This window comes from Euleptes europaea, chromosome 3 (assembly GCF_029931775.1).
Source record: "Euleptes europaea isolate rEulEur1 chromosome 3, rEulEur1.hap1, whole genome shotgun sequence".
NCBI lineage: Eukaryota > Metazoa > Chordata > Lepidosauria > Squamata > Sphaerodactylidae > Euleptes > Euleptes europaea.
The window spans coordinates 67,738,608-67,752,635 of record NC_079314.1 but is presented as its reverse complement, the minus strand read 5'-3'; the positions used below and the strand labels follow the sequence as shown (position 1 = coordinate 67,752,635).

General features: G+C 42.9%; 1 protein-coding gene across 2 annotated transcripts; it reads right to left on the bottom strand.

The window, feature by feature from the left end:
- Positions 1 to 3,386: 3,386 nt before the first annotated feature.
- ATP23 (ATP23 metallopeptidase and ATP synthase assembly factor homolog) lies at positions 3,387 to 13,059 on the bottom strand. 2 transcript variants are annotated; one of them, XM_056847122.1, is made up of 6 exons: positions 12,864 to 13,059; positions 10,256 to 10,301; positions 10,046 to 10,127; positions 7,914 to 8,051; positions 5,123 to 5,206; positions 3,387 to 3,641 (listed from the first exon to the last, which is right to left on the bottom strand). In XM_056847122.1, exons 1-6 carry the CDS (start codon positions 13,057 to 13,059, stop codon positions 3,438 to 3,440), a joined length of 750 nt encoding a protein of 249 aa, XP_056703100.1. In that variant the 3' UTR covers positions 3,387 to 3,437. The 2 variants fall into 2 exon arrangements, with proteins under 2 accessions (XP_056703100.1, XP_056703101.1); XM_056847123.1 differs by having other exon boundaries at positions 12,892 to 12,973.
- Positions 13,060 to 14,028: the final 969 nt, after the last annotated feature.

Sequence of the window (14,028 nt, the reverse complement as noted above, 5' to 3'; positions counted from 1 at the left end):
CCGATCATGGTTTTGTACAGAGAATAGTTATTCTATATTGTAACGTGATAAAGTAGGCAAAGCTGATGCTGGAGGACGTTCATATAGGTTGAAAGGATGCATGAGTGAATAGGATCAGATCCAAGGGCGAGTTGGAGAGCCAGCATGATATAGTGGTTAAGAGAGGCAGAGTCTAATCTGTAGAAGCAGATTTGATTCCCCACTCCTCCATACGTAGCCTTCTGGGTGACCTTGGGCTAGTCACAGTTCTCTCAGAATTTTCTCAGCCCCACCTACTTCACAAGGTGACTGTTGTGGAGAGGGGAAGGGAAGGTGATTGTAAGCCACTTTGAGACTCCTTAAAGGTAGAGAAAAGTGGGGTATAAAAACCAACTCTTCCTCTTCTTCACTTGGAACTCTAAAAGGAGGGCACTAAGAGAAGCTTTATTTCTAATTGTTGCTATTTCTTTTTCTAGGTACATCCTGCCCACCGGCTCACTCTCACTGACTCGCTAAAACGAAAGCCCAAAGCTTCAAATAAGTCTTCTTTCTTCAAGCTGATTAAGATGACACAACCCACACTTAACTTTCTTGTCCTCTTGTCACTAGATCACACCAGTTATTATGCTAAGAAAAGGGCATAACATTATTTTAAATACATTTGCTGATATCTACCTCCATACTTTCTTCCAAGAAGCTTCAGTATTAAATGCAAATTAGATTCATTTACTATTGGTGATTTCCAACTCTAACCCCATTTAGATTGAGGAACCCAATTAGGGCTGCAACAGATGCTTCTACGGATGGGAATTAAGAGCTTTAACAATAGACTCAATTGAATTAACAAGAGCTTAAAGAGACACTGTTTAAAGCTGGTTAATTCAATGTAATTTACTGTTAAATTCTAATTCAGCAAATTATTTATTCACATTGGCTTAGGCTGCAATAAATGTTAGTCTTTGTGATACAAACTCCTTTTTGTATATAAGGAAGGAGAGCAACTGTAATACCCGTTAAGGTGTATTCTGACCCAGAACTATGACCCCTAGCAACGAATTAGTTTCTATATTTAATATGAAATAAATCAAACATTAAATTATGTCAGAGAAAATGTTATTTCTTATTGACCCATGTTGTATTATTTAGCAACTAAATATAATTTTATAGCTTGTAGGGTGTGACAAAAATGCCTTGATCCTGCCCTGTCCTCTTTGCTATCCACTCACTTCTTCTCTCCTTCTGTGCCCAAGTGTCTGGCTGCTCGGCTGCTCAGAGGGAGAGGCAACTGGTGGGAAACACTCTTCCCTCTTTTCTCCTATCATTTGCTCACTCAATGAGGGCAGACAAGCAGAGACAGCAAGAGGTGGGCAGTGGGCTCCTTCCAGGCAGTGGGCCTCAGAAGGTACCCAATGATGCCAGTTCCCACTCTGATCCTGGAATACCTGAGTACAGATGCTTCATATCTGGGTAACTCTCACTGCCAGACAGCACCAGGTTTGTTACTGAATATTTGTGAGGGGAGGAGGTTGTGACACAAAATACATTTCTAGACCCTGAACTGTTGATCAGTGAACAGAGGGGTCCTTAAGAATAAATAAGGTGTAGCCTGTTAGGAAGCTTTGTGCAGCAAAAGCGTTCATGCATGCTCTTTTGACTTGAGGACAGCTGACACAATGAAGCAGATACAAAAAGAAAGAAGGCATTTTTAACATTGCCGGTAGAAGGACCAAGCTGAAGAAGCCACTGTTTTACGTGGTGATAAACACTGACACATTCCAGAAGGCACATTTCTTCCCTCCTGCTACTTTGTCAGCAAAAGAATTGATTTGTTACCATTGTGACCTTGATGAAATGCAAGTCTTTCAAGTTTATGGAAGCAGAGGATTTGTATGTTGTACAATTTTTTTTTGTTTTGTATTGTTTTTTTCGGTTTTGTATTGTTGTAAGAGTGGGTCTATTTATGTGTATAGTATGTTTATAGTTAGCACGTTGTATGTTATTGCACACTGTAATTGAAGTTTTACAATACAAGCTGAGAGGTTTAATTTAGTGCCAAAGAGGCAGAGCAGACAGAAGAGCAGTTAAAGAAAGAGGGGGTTAGGATATAAGGTAGCAAAAAAAGGAAGGTTGGAGGAGGGCATGGTCCTGAGGACATCGACACAATGGAAAACTGGACTGTGACTAGGGCTGGTTACAGCCAATAGCAGGAAAGATGAGAAAGACTAACAGTTCACATACTAATTAAAGTCAACCCACTCCTTGGCAGAAAGCCTTTAAGTAACATTTAACTATTGCATACTGTCTGTTACTATGATTTATGGAGACTTGGGAATCTCCAGCAACTGAACCCCACTCAGTATCCTGCCATCTTTTCATGCAGTCACACACACCCATGACTAATGCCAGCGGATGATTTTCTCAGAATGCTTCCATATACTGTGTAATCAAATCTCACTGTTCATTCAACACAATCATCTCAGGATTGTTCAACAAGAAGACAGATCCCTTCTCTACTTTTGCCATCATTGAGATTGTAATTTCTTGGATGGTTGGACTCCCCCCCTCCCCCCCGCAGAAGTATTATGAACATAATCCAACTGCTTCACCTTGTTGCATTATGGACATTAAATAATTGTAGTTACATGTGCCTAGATGTTTTAAAGCTCTTATTTTTATCTACAATTGGTATATACCCTGTTCACTTATCCTGACCTATAAGCTCCCTTCATTAAGGGCCGCCCTTTGCTTGAATGGGGTTGCTAATTCTAGCAATGCTTCTATAGAAAACTTCTATAGAAAACTAATAAGCCAGATGTTCCAAAATCTTAAACATTAATAGAATACATTTATATTAATAGAAAACATTAAAATAATATTTTCAAAACTAATTTACAAATTCCATTGCTGGAAGGCACCTTAGAAACAAAAGCATCTTTGTGCTGATCCAAATATCCACTGCTGGCTACACACTCAGGAAGGTCCCCGATTTTTTAATGCAAACCCAGCCTGCAATTTGCAGTCAAACAGTGGATGTCATGACACCACTTGATCACATTTTACTAGATATGCCCTTTGGGCCCTTGCCCCATGATGCAATGTGTTCTAACATGCTGTCCACCTTTGGCACATTACAGCCTGGGTGATTCATTGTTCAACCAACTGAAACTGCACAAAAACATACATGGATATTAAAAAACCATTAACAGCGGTTTATTCAAGGAAGACACATGCAAAACTAATCCCTGGCAGAATACTCAGACACAGTTTTACATGTGCATTAAAAAAATACATTTCTGAAATAAATTCCTATGCAGAATGAAGCACAGAACTGAAGAGGAAATAAGAAAGATACCCTCCTCTTGTTGGACTCTGGTTATCGTCACCATTTCAGTTCAACTCATCTTTTGTAAATAGTCCTCAAATGTTGTTGTTTAGCAGCTCGAAATGGACAGTTCCATCTATAAATTTGTGTAGTATCGATGGCGGTTCTGAAAATCCCTATATGCATATTTTGCATCCCGTTTACTATGAGGCACTCTGCCAAATGGTTCGTGATCATTGAAACAGGAGTCAAAGACTTCGTCTACGGCTTTCTCGGCCATCTCTTTGCTGACTTTTCTAACTGCCAAGATGGAGCGAACAGCTCTGTCTCGTACGCAGGTCTGGGGAAAGGGAGGGGGAAAAACAGAGCCAAATAACGGGCTATGAAATCTCGATGCTTTTACATCAATCAGTGCCAATAATTACAAACCACAGGAACATTTCAAAAGGATAGTTAAAAGCCATGCTTGCTGTGATTGTTCAAAATATACTGCTAACTCAGGCAAAATGGACTCGTTTCAATTTTCCATATGCAGTATAGCCTTGGGAACGCACCAAGATGCTCAGCTTGACAGCCAGTATCAAATTGTTTATGGTGGATATTTATTAGCTATGAGTCACTCCTTGGAGAACAGCTGCCTTGATTGGTGCAACAGTTGGTGGGAACAATCTGAATCTGACTTGAACAAAAATGAACCAATTCTAACATTTCATCATACCCAGCTGAGCTCTCATTAGCTGAACCTCAGATACGGAATCACCCAAAGATATGAATTCAAGGAATGCTGACCTGATGCAGCTAGTTGCTGATACAAAGCTAAGAAAAATATTAGCCTTTATCTAAATATTTGATTAGAACCACACTGGAATAAGCAACTTTTCCACTTGCCTAAGAAGCAGCTGTTTCAGGCAAGCCAACAAGAAGTAAGATCTACCCTTCCAGCAATCACATCTCTGTTTCTGCAATCTAAAATGAGCTCCTTAAGACTGGGGCAAGCAGTTGCTATAGAAATTACTTACTTTCCTTACCGCAATTATACTCTGCTTTTTGCCCCAATGGGGACCTAAAGTAACGTATATAGTTCTCCTCTCCTCCACTTTATCCCTGTGAGATTGGTTAGACGGAGGGTGTGTGACAGGCCCAAGGTCACCCAGCAAGCTTCCATGGAGAATCGGGATTTGAACGTGGGCCTTCCCGATCCTAGTCTAACACTCTAACCACTACACCACATAGTCTCCACACACCTTCCTTAGTACAGGATAACTGGCAGCTGCCTCCCCTGGGCCCTTCCACTGTTATGAAAGGGTTGAGAGAGACAGCTTTTCTAGTATTTTAGCACTCATTTCAACTACAAAATGAGCAGCCGAACAGTACTTCTTTTAGTGAAATAGAAGATGGTGGATAAACCAGGGCGGGGGATGAACAAAAAGGGAAAGCAATCCAGGCTGTGCTACGGAGTTGTTTGCAAAAGCTGGCATGCCTGAATATGTACAAAATTCATTTGGTATGTTTGAACAAGGGAAGTTGCATACTACTGGGTTATTGTGTGCTCATGTGTACACACATGCATGGGCTCACACACAGAGTGGCTGAGATGCTGCAGAAGAGAGAACAAAAGGATTTCTGCCAGAGAGGCAAAGGATAAGACAGTATCACTGCAAGAGGCAATCTTCTCTCAGTCTTACCGGTACCCTTTATCTCTCTGCAGTTCCCCTTTCATCAGAGGATCGGAGCCTCAGAAACACAGGGACAGCCCAGCTCCGGGGAAGGCAACATGTAAATGTGATCCCCCTTTTCTTTCAAGGGTCAGCCTCAACTTACTTGATGGTGTTGCTTCAAGCCAAACTTAAACCGGGTCATTTCATTCATGAGTGAGCAGTCTCCACTGAGATTAGCCGCTCGAATCTAGGAGGAGAAAAAAAAATAACAGCACGGGAAAAGGTTCTCCGAGAACTCCCAACACAATTCCCTTAAGTGTTCTCTGGACAAGAAACCAAGAGACTAAACCAATGAACTTCCATTTTAATAAGCCTGTATGCTAAATCTGCCTCATTTCACAACTGCTTGAAGCTACAGAATTTGGGGAGGGGACAAAGAGAAATCTACCTTCTGGAGAGTCCAGAATTGACTGGATCTGACTGGTTATTCACACAGAAACTGTCAGTAACATACCCCGGTTGTTTCTCCTGCACTGGTGAAAGGTTATCCTCATGATTTTACTTGTGAAAAATACTATTTATTTAGCATTTCTATGCCACCTCTGTAGGGAACCTGCCCACCTTAACAGAGCGCTGCATTCCTTGCTCTTCAGCAGTGTAAAACTGGTCCCAAGCAATCACCTCAGCCATTTCCCTGAATTGCAGGATAACAATCCCATTTTGTTTTACAAAATGGACCTTTAATTCCATCGAATCAATAATCCCCCAGAGCACTGGCACCAAGCAAAGGTAGTTGAAATTCTGTTTAAGGTGTTAGAAATTATTTCATTATATAGCTACCATTAGGATTCTCTATTTAATTATTGACATTTTTAAGTAAGCTGAGTGGAAGTATTATTCTTTGGTCCTAACCTATGCTTTGGGATTTAAAAAAAAACACACCAAAACTTTTAATTGGGGTGGGAGGAGAAAAGGACAGTTAAGGATCCAGTTCAGATGATCCTACAATCAGGTACGTGCCACAGACTCCCTTCTTGTGAGTCAACTCTCTTGAAAATCCTAATTTGTTATATTTTTTCCCCCTGTATTGGTGACACATGAATGGTATTTGGTTGGATTATCTCGCCATGAATTTCTATCAAAAGCCCACAACTTTTGTCCATTCTGAATGTCAGAATGGTTCAATCAACATAGCCCAGGCTAACAAGTACATTTAAGGTGATTCATTTTGCTTGACTGTTTTACACTAAATATGCAATATAAATGTCATTTAAAAAAACCTGTAAATAGCAAATACATTACTTGTATCATTCCTTTATTCTATTTTTCCCACCTCTCTCACTAGGAGTAGCTAATCAGTCCGATGTCACAGTGAGTTTGTATTTTAGGCATCAGAACTAGAATTCAGATTCTGCAAGTGGGGACCTGCGAGACTCACGGGAGGGATCTCATCCTCCCTCCCCCGCTGCTGGCCAACCCAACTACATAGCCGCTAACAACAGGCTACCTGGCTCACAGCGGGATTGGTGGCGGGGACATCTCCAGCTCCCCCCCACTTCTCTCCCAACTGCAGCACTATGAGACTGCCTGGCTCATAGTGTTGAAGCTCCAGCTTTCAAAGAGATCCTACAGTATAGCTGAATGGCCTCAGATCCTTTTGCTAGACAAGCATGTAAAAACTTTATATTTGTAAGATAACTGCCATATAAGGCAACTTGCCCTTTTTAGTTTTACAAATCCCTAGGTCCCACTGCAGTGTTAATGAGGAGATGCACCTTGAAAAATTAAGCTTCTATGTTGGATAAATCTTCTATTCTATGACCACTGGTCAGTGTGGGGAAGACTGTGCAGCTTTGAACCACCTTCCTCATTCCCTCTACAATTCTTCTCCCCATCCCAAAGGAAAGATGATGTCACATCTTTGAGGCATACTAGGATTTCCTAAGTCAGTCCACATACACAGATATCCCTAACGCTTGTTCACTGCACAAAAAGCTGAGTACCATCCCTGAGGGAAGGGCAGAACCACAGATACAATATTCACTGGAACATCCTACAGTTACATGCAGGTTGGCTGTCCTTTGTTCAGTAAGCTGATCAAGAAAGTTTATGTGTAAATCTACATATATGTATTTGTGCACACAAAATTAACTGTGCTTCAAATTTTAATCCATAAAAAGAACTGTATATAAAAAATTTAGAGAAGCACCGTTCAGCCATTTGACAGAGGTTTTTTTTTCCTTTTTAGAATGGTGTATCACCACCTTTTACTCATTTATACACATACAGCTTTTCTGCTGGTGAAAGAAGGAGGTTTCCTTTCAGACAACCAAAAAGGCTAGGGATCGAGGGACCCAGGTGGAGAAAAGCCAAATGGAATGGATGCTTCAGTGAGAAGAGTCAGGCAATACTGAATGGAAAAACTGGCCAAAACAACCCACTTGGTTTATTATGCTATATACACATCAATTGATAAAATTAGGTTTAAACAACTTCTATCATTCATCATCTGTATTTTTAGTTCCCTCGCCACTCCCCTTAAAAATAGCTCTTCCATAAAAGTTTATCACAACTAACAAAAATACTACAGAACTCAAAAAGATTTATGGCTTTGTGATTTGCTTGCTTTCTCATGTTTTGCATCTCTTTTCCCCTTGCAAAATGGTAATTTCTTGATTTTTATTTAGAGTTTGAACAGATTCCTGAATTGCTCCTGTTTGCAAAAACAAAATAAAACATGTCTTAGGAGTGGAGCAAAGAAAATCAAAGCTGAAGTCCTAAGAACACTGGGAATAGTCCCCATTAAATAACATGGAACTTCCATCTGAGTAACCCTGCTTAGGATTGCTCCTGAAGTCATTCAGCAGAACTATATTGACAAGAGTATATTTGTTAAGTATACAAGTATTCCTACAGCATTATTACCTTTGAATGAGCCCAATGTTTTAACTTACCTCTGAGCAAGCTAAGTGCTTGACGTTGTTGAACCAGTCCACATGTGCACGACAGTGATCAAATGCATGGATAAGTTCATGTGTAACTACTCTATTCATGTGCGATTGATGGTGAATGTTGTTTTGACATAGGACAATCTATAATACAAACCCCAAAACAAATAAAACAAGTATGTCTGATGATACTTTTACCTGAAAGTTATATATCTATTTGCTTTACAACTCTGAACAACATAGCCTCTCACCCTTTTTCCTTTCAAATACTGAATGAAAATTTTAGGGGACGGCCATCACGTGACATTTAACCAGATTTACAAAATGTAAATGCTGCCTCTTCAGAGTCCTGCTCAAGGTGGCCCATAAGATACCAAAATACCCCAACCCTTTTTTGATTGAAAAAACTATAAAATAATAAAACAGGCATTAAAGTATCAATATATTAAAACTAGCTTCATACCCTCAAGTCACTGAACGTTTCTCCTTGAGTTAATTAGGCCCAGCACAGGTGGACAAAGAGCTGCTTTCACTTTTCCCTCTAACAGCTTAGTGAGGCAAGAATTTTTGAAGGGAGAGATACATATCCTATTGCTTAAATATGAAAGAAGAGAAAGAAGGAGGGCTATATTCCAACATTTACAGGCCAGTTTTCCTACATTTCATGTGGGGGGACAAGGAGGGGGAAGATTGTCAGGTTACTGTACAGCCTAAACAACACAAGATTTCCTCATCTCTTCCCCATTTCCCATTCAGAAATCAGAATGTCAGGCAATAGGAAGTGAATCTACAAATTTGCCTCTCCTTCAAAGAAGTGGGCAGCCTAGGAACCTTTAACTTAGGCATTCCAGCTCTTCTGTTCACCGGCCACACTGAACACACCCAAGGCAACAAACTGCTGCAGTGCCTCTTATAAGTACAACGAAGCACCAAGGAGAACATGAGGAAAAACATTATCCAGTGAACACAATCCCAGACTACTGTGGCTAGTGTTCCTAACATTATGGTTTTCATTATGGCTTTCTGTTTGTTTGTTTTGCCATCAAGTCACACCTGACTTATGTAGGATTTTCAAGGCAAGGGTCGTTTGGAGGTGGTTTGCCATTGCCTACCTCCACGTCACTACCCTGATATTCCTTGGTGGTCTCCCATCCAAATACTAGCCAGGGTCAGGGCTGAGAGGGTGTAACTGACCAAAGGTCACCCAGAAAGCCTCAATGGGGCAAGTGGGGATTTGAACCTGGGTCTTGTACGTCCTAGAGAAAGAGCCAGTGTGGTATAGTGGTTAAGGTGTCCGACTAGGACCTTGGAAACCCAAGTTTGAATCCCCACTCTGCCATGGAAACTGGCTGGGTGACACTGGGCCAGTCACACACTTTCAGCCTCAACATTAGCAAGTATTTGGATTGGAGACCTCCAAGGAATAGCAGGGACATGACATGGAGGTAGAAAATGGCAAACCACCTCCAAACATCTCTTGCTTTAAAAACCCTATTGGGTAGCCAGAGGTCAGCTGGGACTTGATGACAAAAGAAAAAAGACCAATACCTTAACCACTACACCACACTGGCTCTCACATTATGGCTTATAGCCAATACAAATAAAAGTTATCACTGCTGATTTTTGGATAGGACAACCAAACTGTACTATCACCTTTAGGAGCGCTCCACTTTAACTGTATTTCTCTAACCTGCGATGGATTATTCCCACTCTAACCACTACTTTGCTGGAGTGGTTAGATTAGGATCTAGGAGACCCAGGTTTGAATCTCTACTCTGCCATGGAAGTTTCTGGGTAACCCTGGAGGAGTCACACATTCTTAACTTAACCTACCTCACAGGGTTATAATGAGGATAAAATGAAGGAGAGAACAGTATAAGTTGCTTTGTGTCCTTATTGGGGAGAAAGGAAGGATACAAATGAATGCAAATCCATTTGTAAATTGTGTACTGTTTTCAAATATTGGTAACTTCATTATATTCTCTCAACAAAACTACAATATACTCATCATCAGTTTAGAGAAACCATGAATACACCAATTCCTTATTAAAATTATGCAACAATTTTCCTTTCCTAAAACTGTGAAGTATAAAATGACCTATGTCTGTCAAGTGTATCATGTATTGGTCAATATATACCTGTGACGTTGAAGAATCAAATCCACCGCTAACACACCCATCACAGTCTTCACAGGAAAAGTGTCGATCTTTGAAAACGGTGCTAAGAAACACAAGTATAGTGATATAGGTAAAGTGCAAGCATGAGTCCCAATTTTATCACAAATATAAATGCAGTAAAATATAAAATAGCTTGGGGTAAAAACAAACAAAAAGAAAAATATCACTTACCAGCCAGAACTGTTCATAGCATCAAGTAGCAGTTTAGCATATGGACCTAGAATAAACAGCAATGCAATAACACATATTCCTAAGCAAACCTCTTGTGCAAAAAATGAAACTATGGGTCATATATTTAACAGTTGACTATCATAGTATATCATTCATTCAAAAATCACCACATTCAAAACTGGCGGTGATGTTTTCACTATGTAAATACTTTGTGTGTGTTTTATTTCTGTGTTTTATATCTATACATATACACATACATACACACACACACACATATATATATATATAGCTGTAGGCTAAAATGCAGGCCGGTAGAATAAGAAAGAGGGAGGTAGAGAGGTGACTGAAATCTGTTATGACTGAATGCTAAGCTGTAGCCTAGAGGGTGGAGTTGACCGGATTGTAGAGAGGGAGAGACAGTGAAGTGTGTGAAGGGACTGAGTGAAGTGCTGTAGAAGAAATCTGTGTGGAAGTGATCAGCCTAAGTGGCAAGTGAGAAAATGCTCCTTTGTAGCTAGGTTTGTTTAAGGAACTTCAGAGAACTATCTGAAATCATTACGCTTACTAAACATACAGAAACCATTACGGTGTTATACTTCTAAATAAACTCTATGTTGAAGAGAAACAACTGGTTGTTTTTTAGAATAAAGGGTCACCTTTTACCTCAGAGCTACTCCCATGCGCTGACTGTTCTGTCATCCTACCATATACAACTAACAGTTCAAACCTAAAGAGTTACGCCAGTCTAAACTCATTCATTTCAAAGGGATTCGACTGGAGTAACTCTGCTTAGGATTTAACTGTAAGCCATCCTGTTTTTTAGGTTCAACTAAGAATTCAAAGGCGAGAGCCTTTGGTGGCAGCAAAAATAAGGAAGGCAAGGAGGGAGCATAATACGCGTCACCTCAGAACACTACAGAGAGGTGCCTTTACAGAGGTTCCCTATAAGTGGCCTCACAGAGAAAGATTGGAAACCATTACACTGGCCTATAGACATAATGAGAGAATGATAACCAATCCAAGATACGTATCAGTTATTATGGGCCTTTTTATTTTTCTAACATCCAGCCTGATAGAGTTGTGGTGAACTCAAAAGCTGTTGCCCTGTTTTGTATATTAAAGGTATTATGTGCACTGTGTTTGTGGATACTTCCTGTTTCTTTGACTTCTTAAAGGCACAAGTGATCCGGTCCTATAAACTAATTCCCTTAGGGGAAAGGACAATGGTTCACCTAACCGAGGCCAGGACATGGGCATTAAAGGATTATGTTCTCATACCATCCCACACTTTACAGATGAAATTAGGGGTTATGTTTGTAAAATCCAAATTATACTTCCAAGGATCACCACTCAAGCTATTGCTGCCCACCCCCACGTGATACATTGCTAAAGGTTCTAACCCAACAGCTGTACTTTATTCTGTAATTGGCTGGCCCGTACTGACAAACAGGAACTTGCTCTTTTGGGTAGAAATAATGAGATAAGAGTCCAAATGTCTTCAATGCGCGCTCATCAGCAGCAATGTGTGAAATGTCACTCCAGGCACTTTGTGTTACCTAAGCCCGGTTCATGCAGGCAGAAAAATAAGGTCAAAGAATGGACCATACCACTTCAAAATGGAAGCTGGAGATTCAGCTTTAAACATTTCTTCACATTAAAAAATAAAAAGCCTCTCTGCCAACAGAAAGTTAGCACAGCAGGGAGAAATCCCGCCCTTTGCCATCAAGTCACAGCTGACTTATGGTGACCCCACAGGGTTTTCAAGGCAAGAGACTTCGGAGGAGGTTTGCCATCGCCTACCTCCGTGCCACAATGCTGGGATTCCTTGGAGGTCTCCCATCCAAATACTAGCCAGGGTTGAGACAGGCTCAAGGTCACCCAAGCAAGCTTTCATGGTGCAAGTGGGGATTCAAACCTGGGTTCCCCAGGTCCTAGTTCAACACCGTAACCCAGGGGTGTTGAACTTGATTGTTACGAGGGCCAGATATGACATAAATGTCACTTGGTCGGGCTGGGCCATGCCTCACCAGCGCAGATCGAGAATGGGGGTGGGGGCGGCTGCCTCGGCTGGCTTGCGGGCCAGATAAGAGCTCTCAAGAGGCCAGACTTGGCCCTCGGGCCTCACGTTGGACACTCCTGCCTTAACCACTACACCACACTGGCTCTCATATAAAGGTTCCATCACCCTTTTCTCTGCTTGTGGTGATCTGTTTGCAGGGAGGTTTTTAATACAGACCCTCCAGCTGCGTTCTGAAGGCAGCCCTACCACCCGAGGCCTCTACGGCTTTCTTCCCTTCCGCACGTGTGAATCGGCCCTCAGCGTTTTCGCGTGTGTATTGCCCTACCCGTGCATACACGGGCAAGATGCGCCCCCTTCCCCATTTTCCGGGAGTTAGCTTCTCTGGCAAAGGACCTAGATCCTGAAAAATAATAGTTCCCGACAGTCAAAAACGAGGGCCAGCGACATCTCAGGAGCCAGGGCTGGCACTAGCCCGGTGTGGGGGCCACTTGGGCCTTCTGCTCTCCCGCTCCTGCCCAGACACAGCTCCGGAAGCGCTGGCTCCGCTTTGCCCTCCCGCCTCCTTCCCCGGGGAAAAGAGGCACTTACTGGAGTCCAGGGCGACCTTTAGCATCACCTGACATTTGTGGTTGAAGGTGAACAGGCTGTTGTACAGAAGGGACTTCTCCTTCGCCGTCTCGCCGCGCCGCCGCTCCGGGAACAGGCCGTACCCGAAATCATCCTCTTCCTTGGTGCTGCTGCTGCTGCTGCTGCTCCCCGACTCCGGCGGCTCCTCCGGGGCCATCGGGGAGGCGATCTCGCTTACCCAAGCCCGGTGAACGGCAGCGTGAGGGAGAGAGGAAGGAAGAAGAAACGCTTGTTTCCTTCGGATGTGCCTTGCCGGCTATCGTAACCATAGACCCGCCGGAAAACCCTCTCTGCTCCGCCTCATCGCTTCCGCCAATCACAAACAGGATGGGGGAAGGGGAGTGTCTCTCAGTAACCGTGATACCAGGAGTGGCGACAGTGCGCATGCGGGCTGGAGATAGTCACAGGCAACCTAAGGGTAGTTAGAGAGAGGGAGCTTGGAATCTGAGGCGTCGCTCGGACTCTTTCTCGCGCGTGGGATTCTGGGAAAGGGAAGCGCGGTCTCGGCGGCGGCGAGCGAGAGGGTGCGGTTGGAGCCACGCAGGTGAGGAGGCAAAGTTGTGGAGGAGCTCTGCGGGTTTGGGGTATTCGCCACTGGGGAGTCTGAGGTGGTGACTGTGAAAGGGTGGCCTGTAGAGCCGTCCTTGCGTTCAAGCGTCCTTCGGGGCATCGTTGGACCCAGTGGGAAAAGTCATAACGGGGGGAGGGTGAGTTTTGAAGGAGGGTCTTCTCTCCTCAGGAGCCCCGTGGCGCAGAGTGGTAAGCTGCAGTACTGCCGTCAAAAGCTCTGCTCACGACATGAGTTCGATCCTGACGGAAGTCGGTTCCAGGTAGCCGGCTCAAGGTTGACTCAGCCTTCCATCCTTCCAATGTTGGTGAAATGACTACCCAGCTTGCTGGGGGTAAAGGGGAGATGACTGGGGAAGGCACTGGAAAACCACCCCACAAACAAAGTCTACCTTGGAAACGTCGGGAAGTGGCGTCACCCCATGGGTCAGGAATGACCCGGTGCTTGCACGGGGGACCTTTACCTTTACCTTCTCTCCTCAGACTCACATAAGGTGTTTGAAGCTTGGCGATGCAGTCTTTTGCAGAGTTACTTCAGTCTTGTGTAGAGTTACTTCAG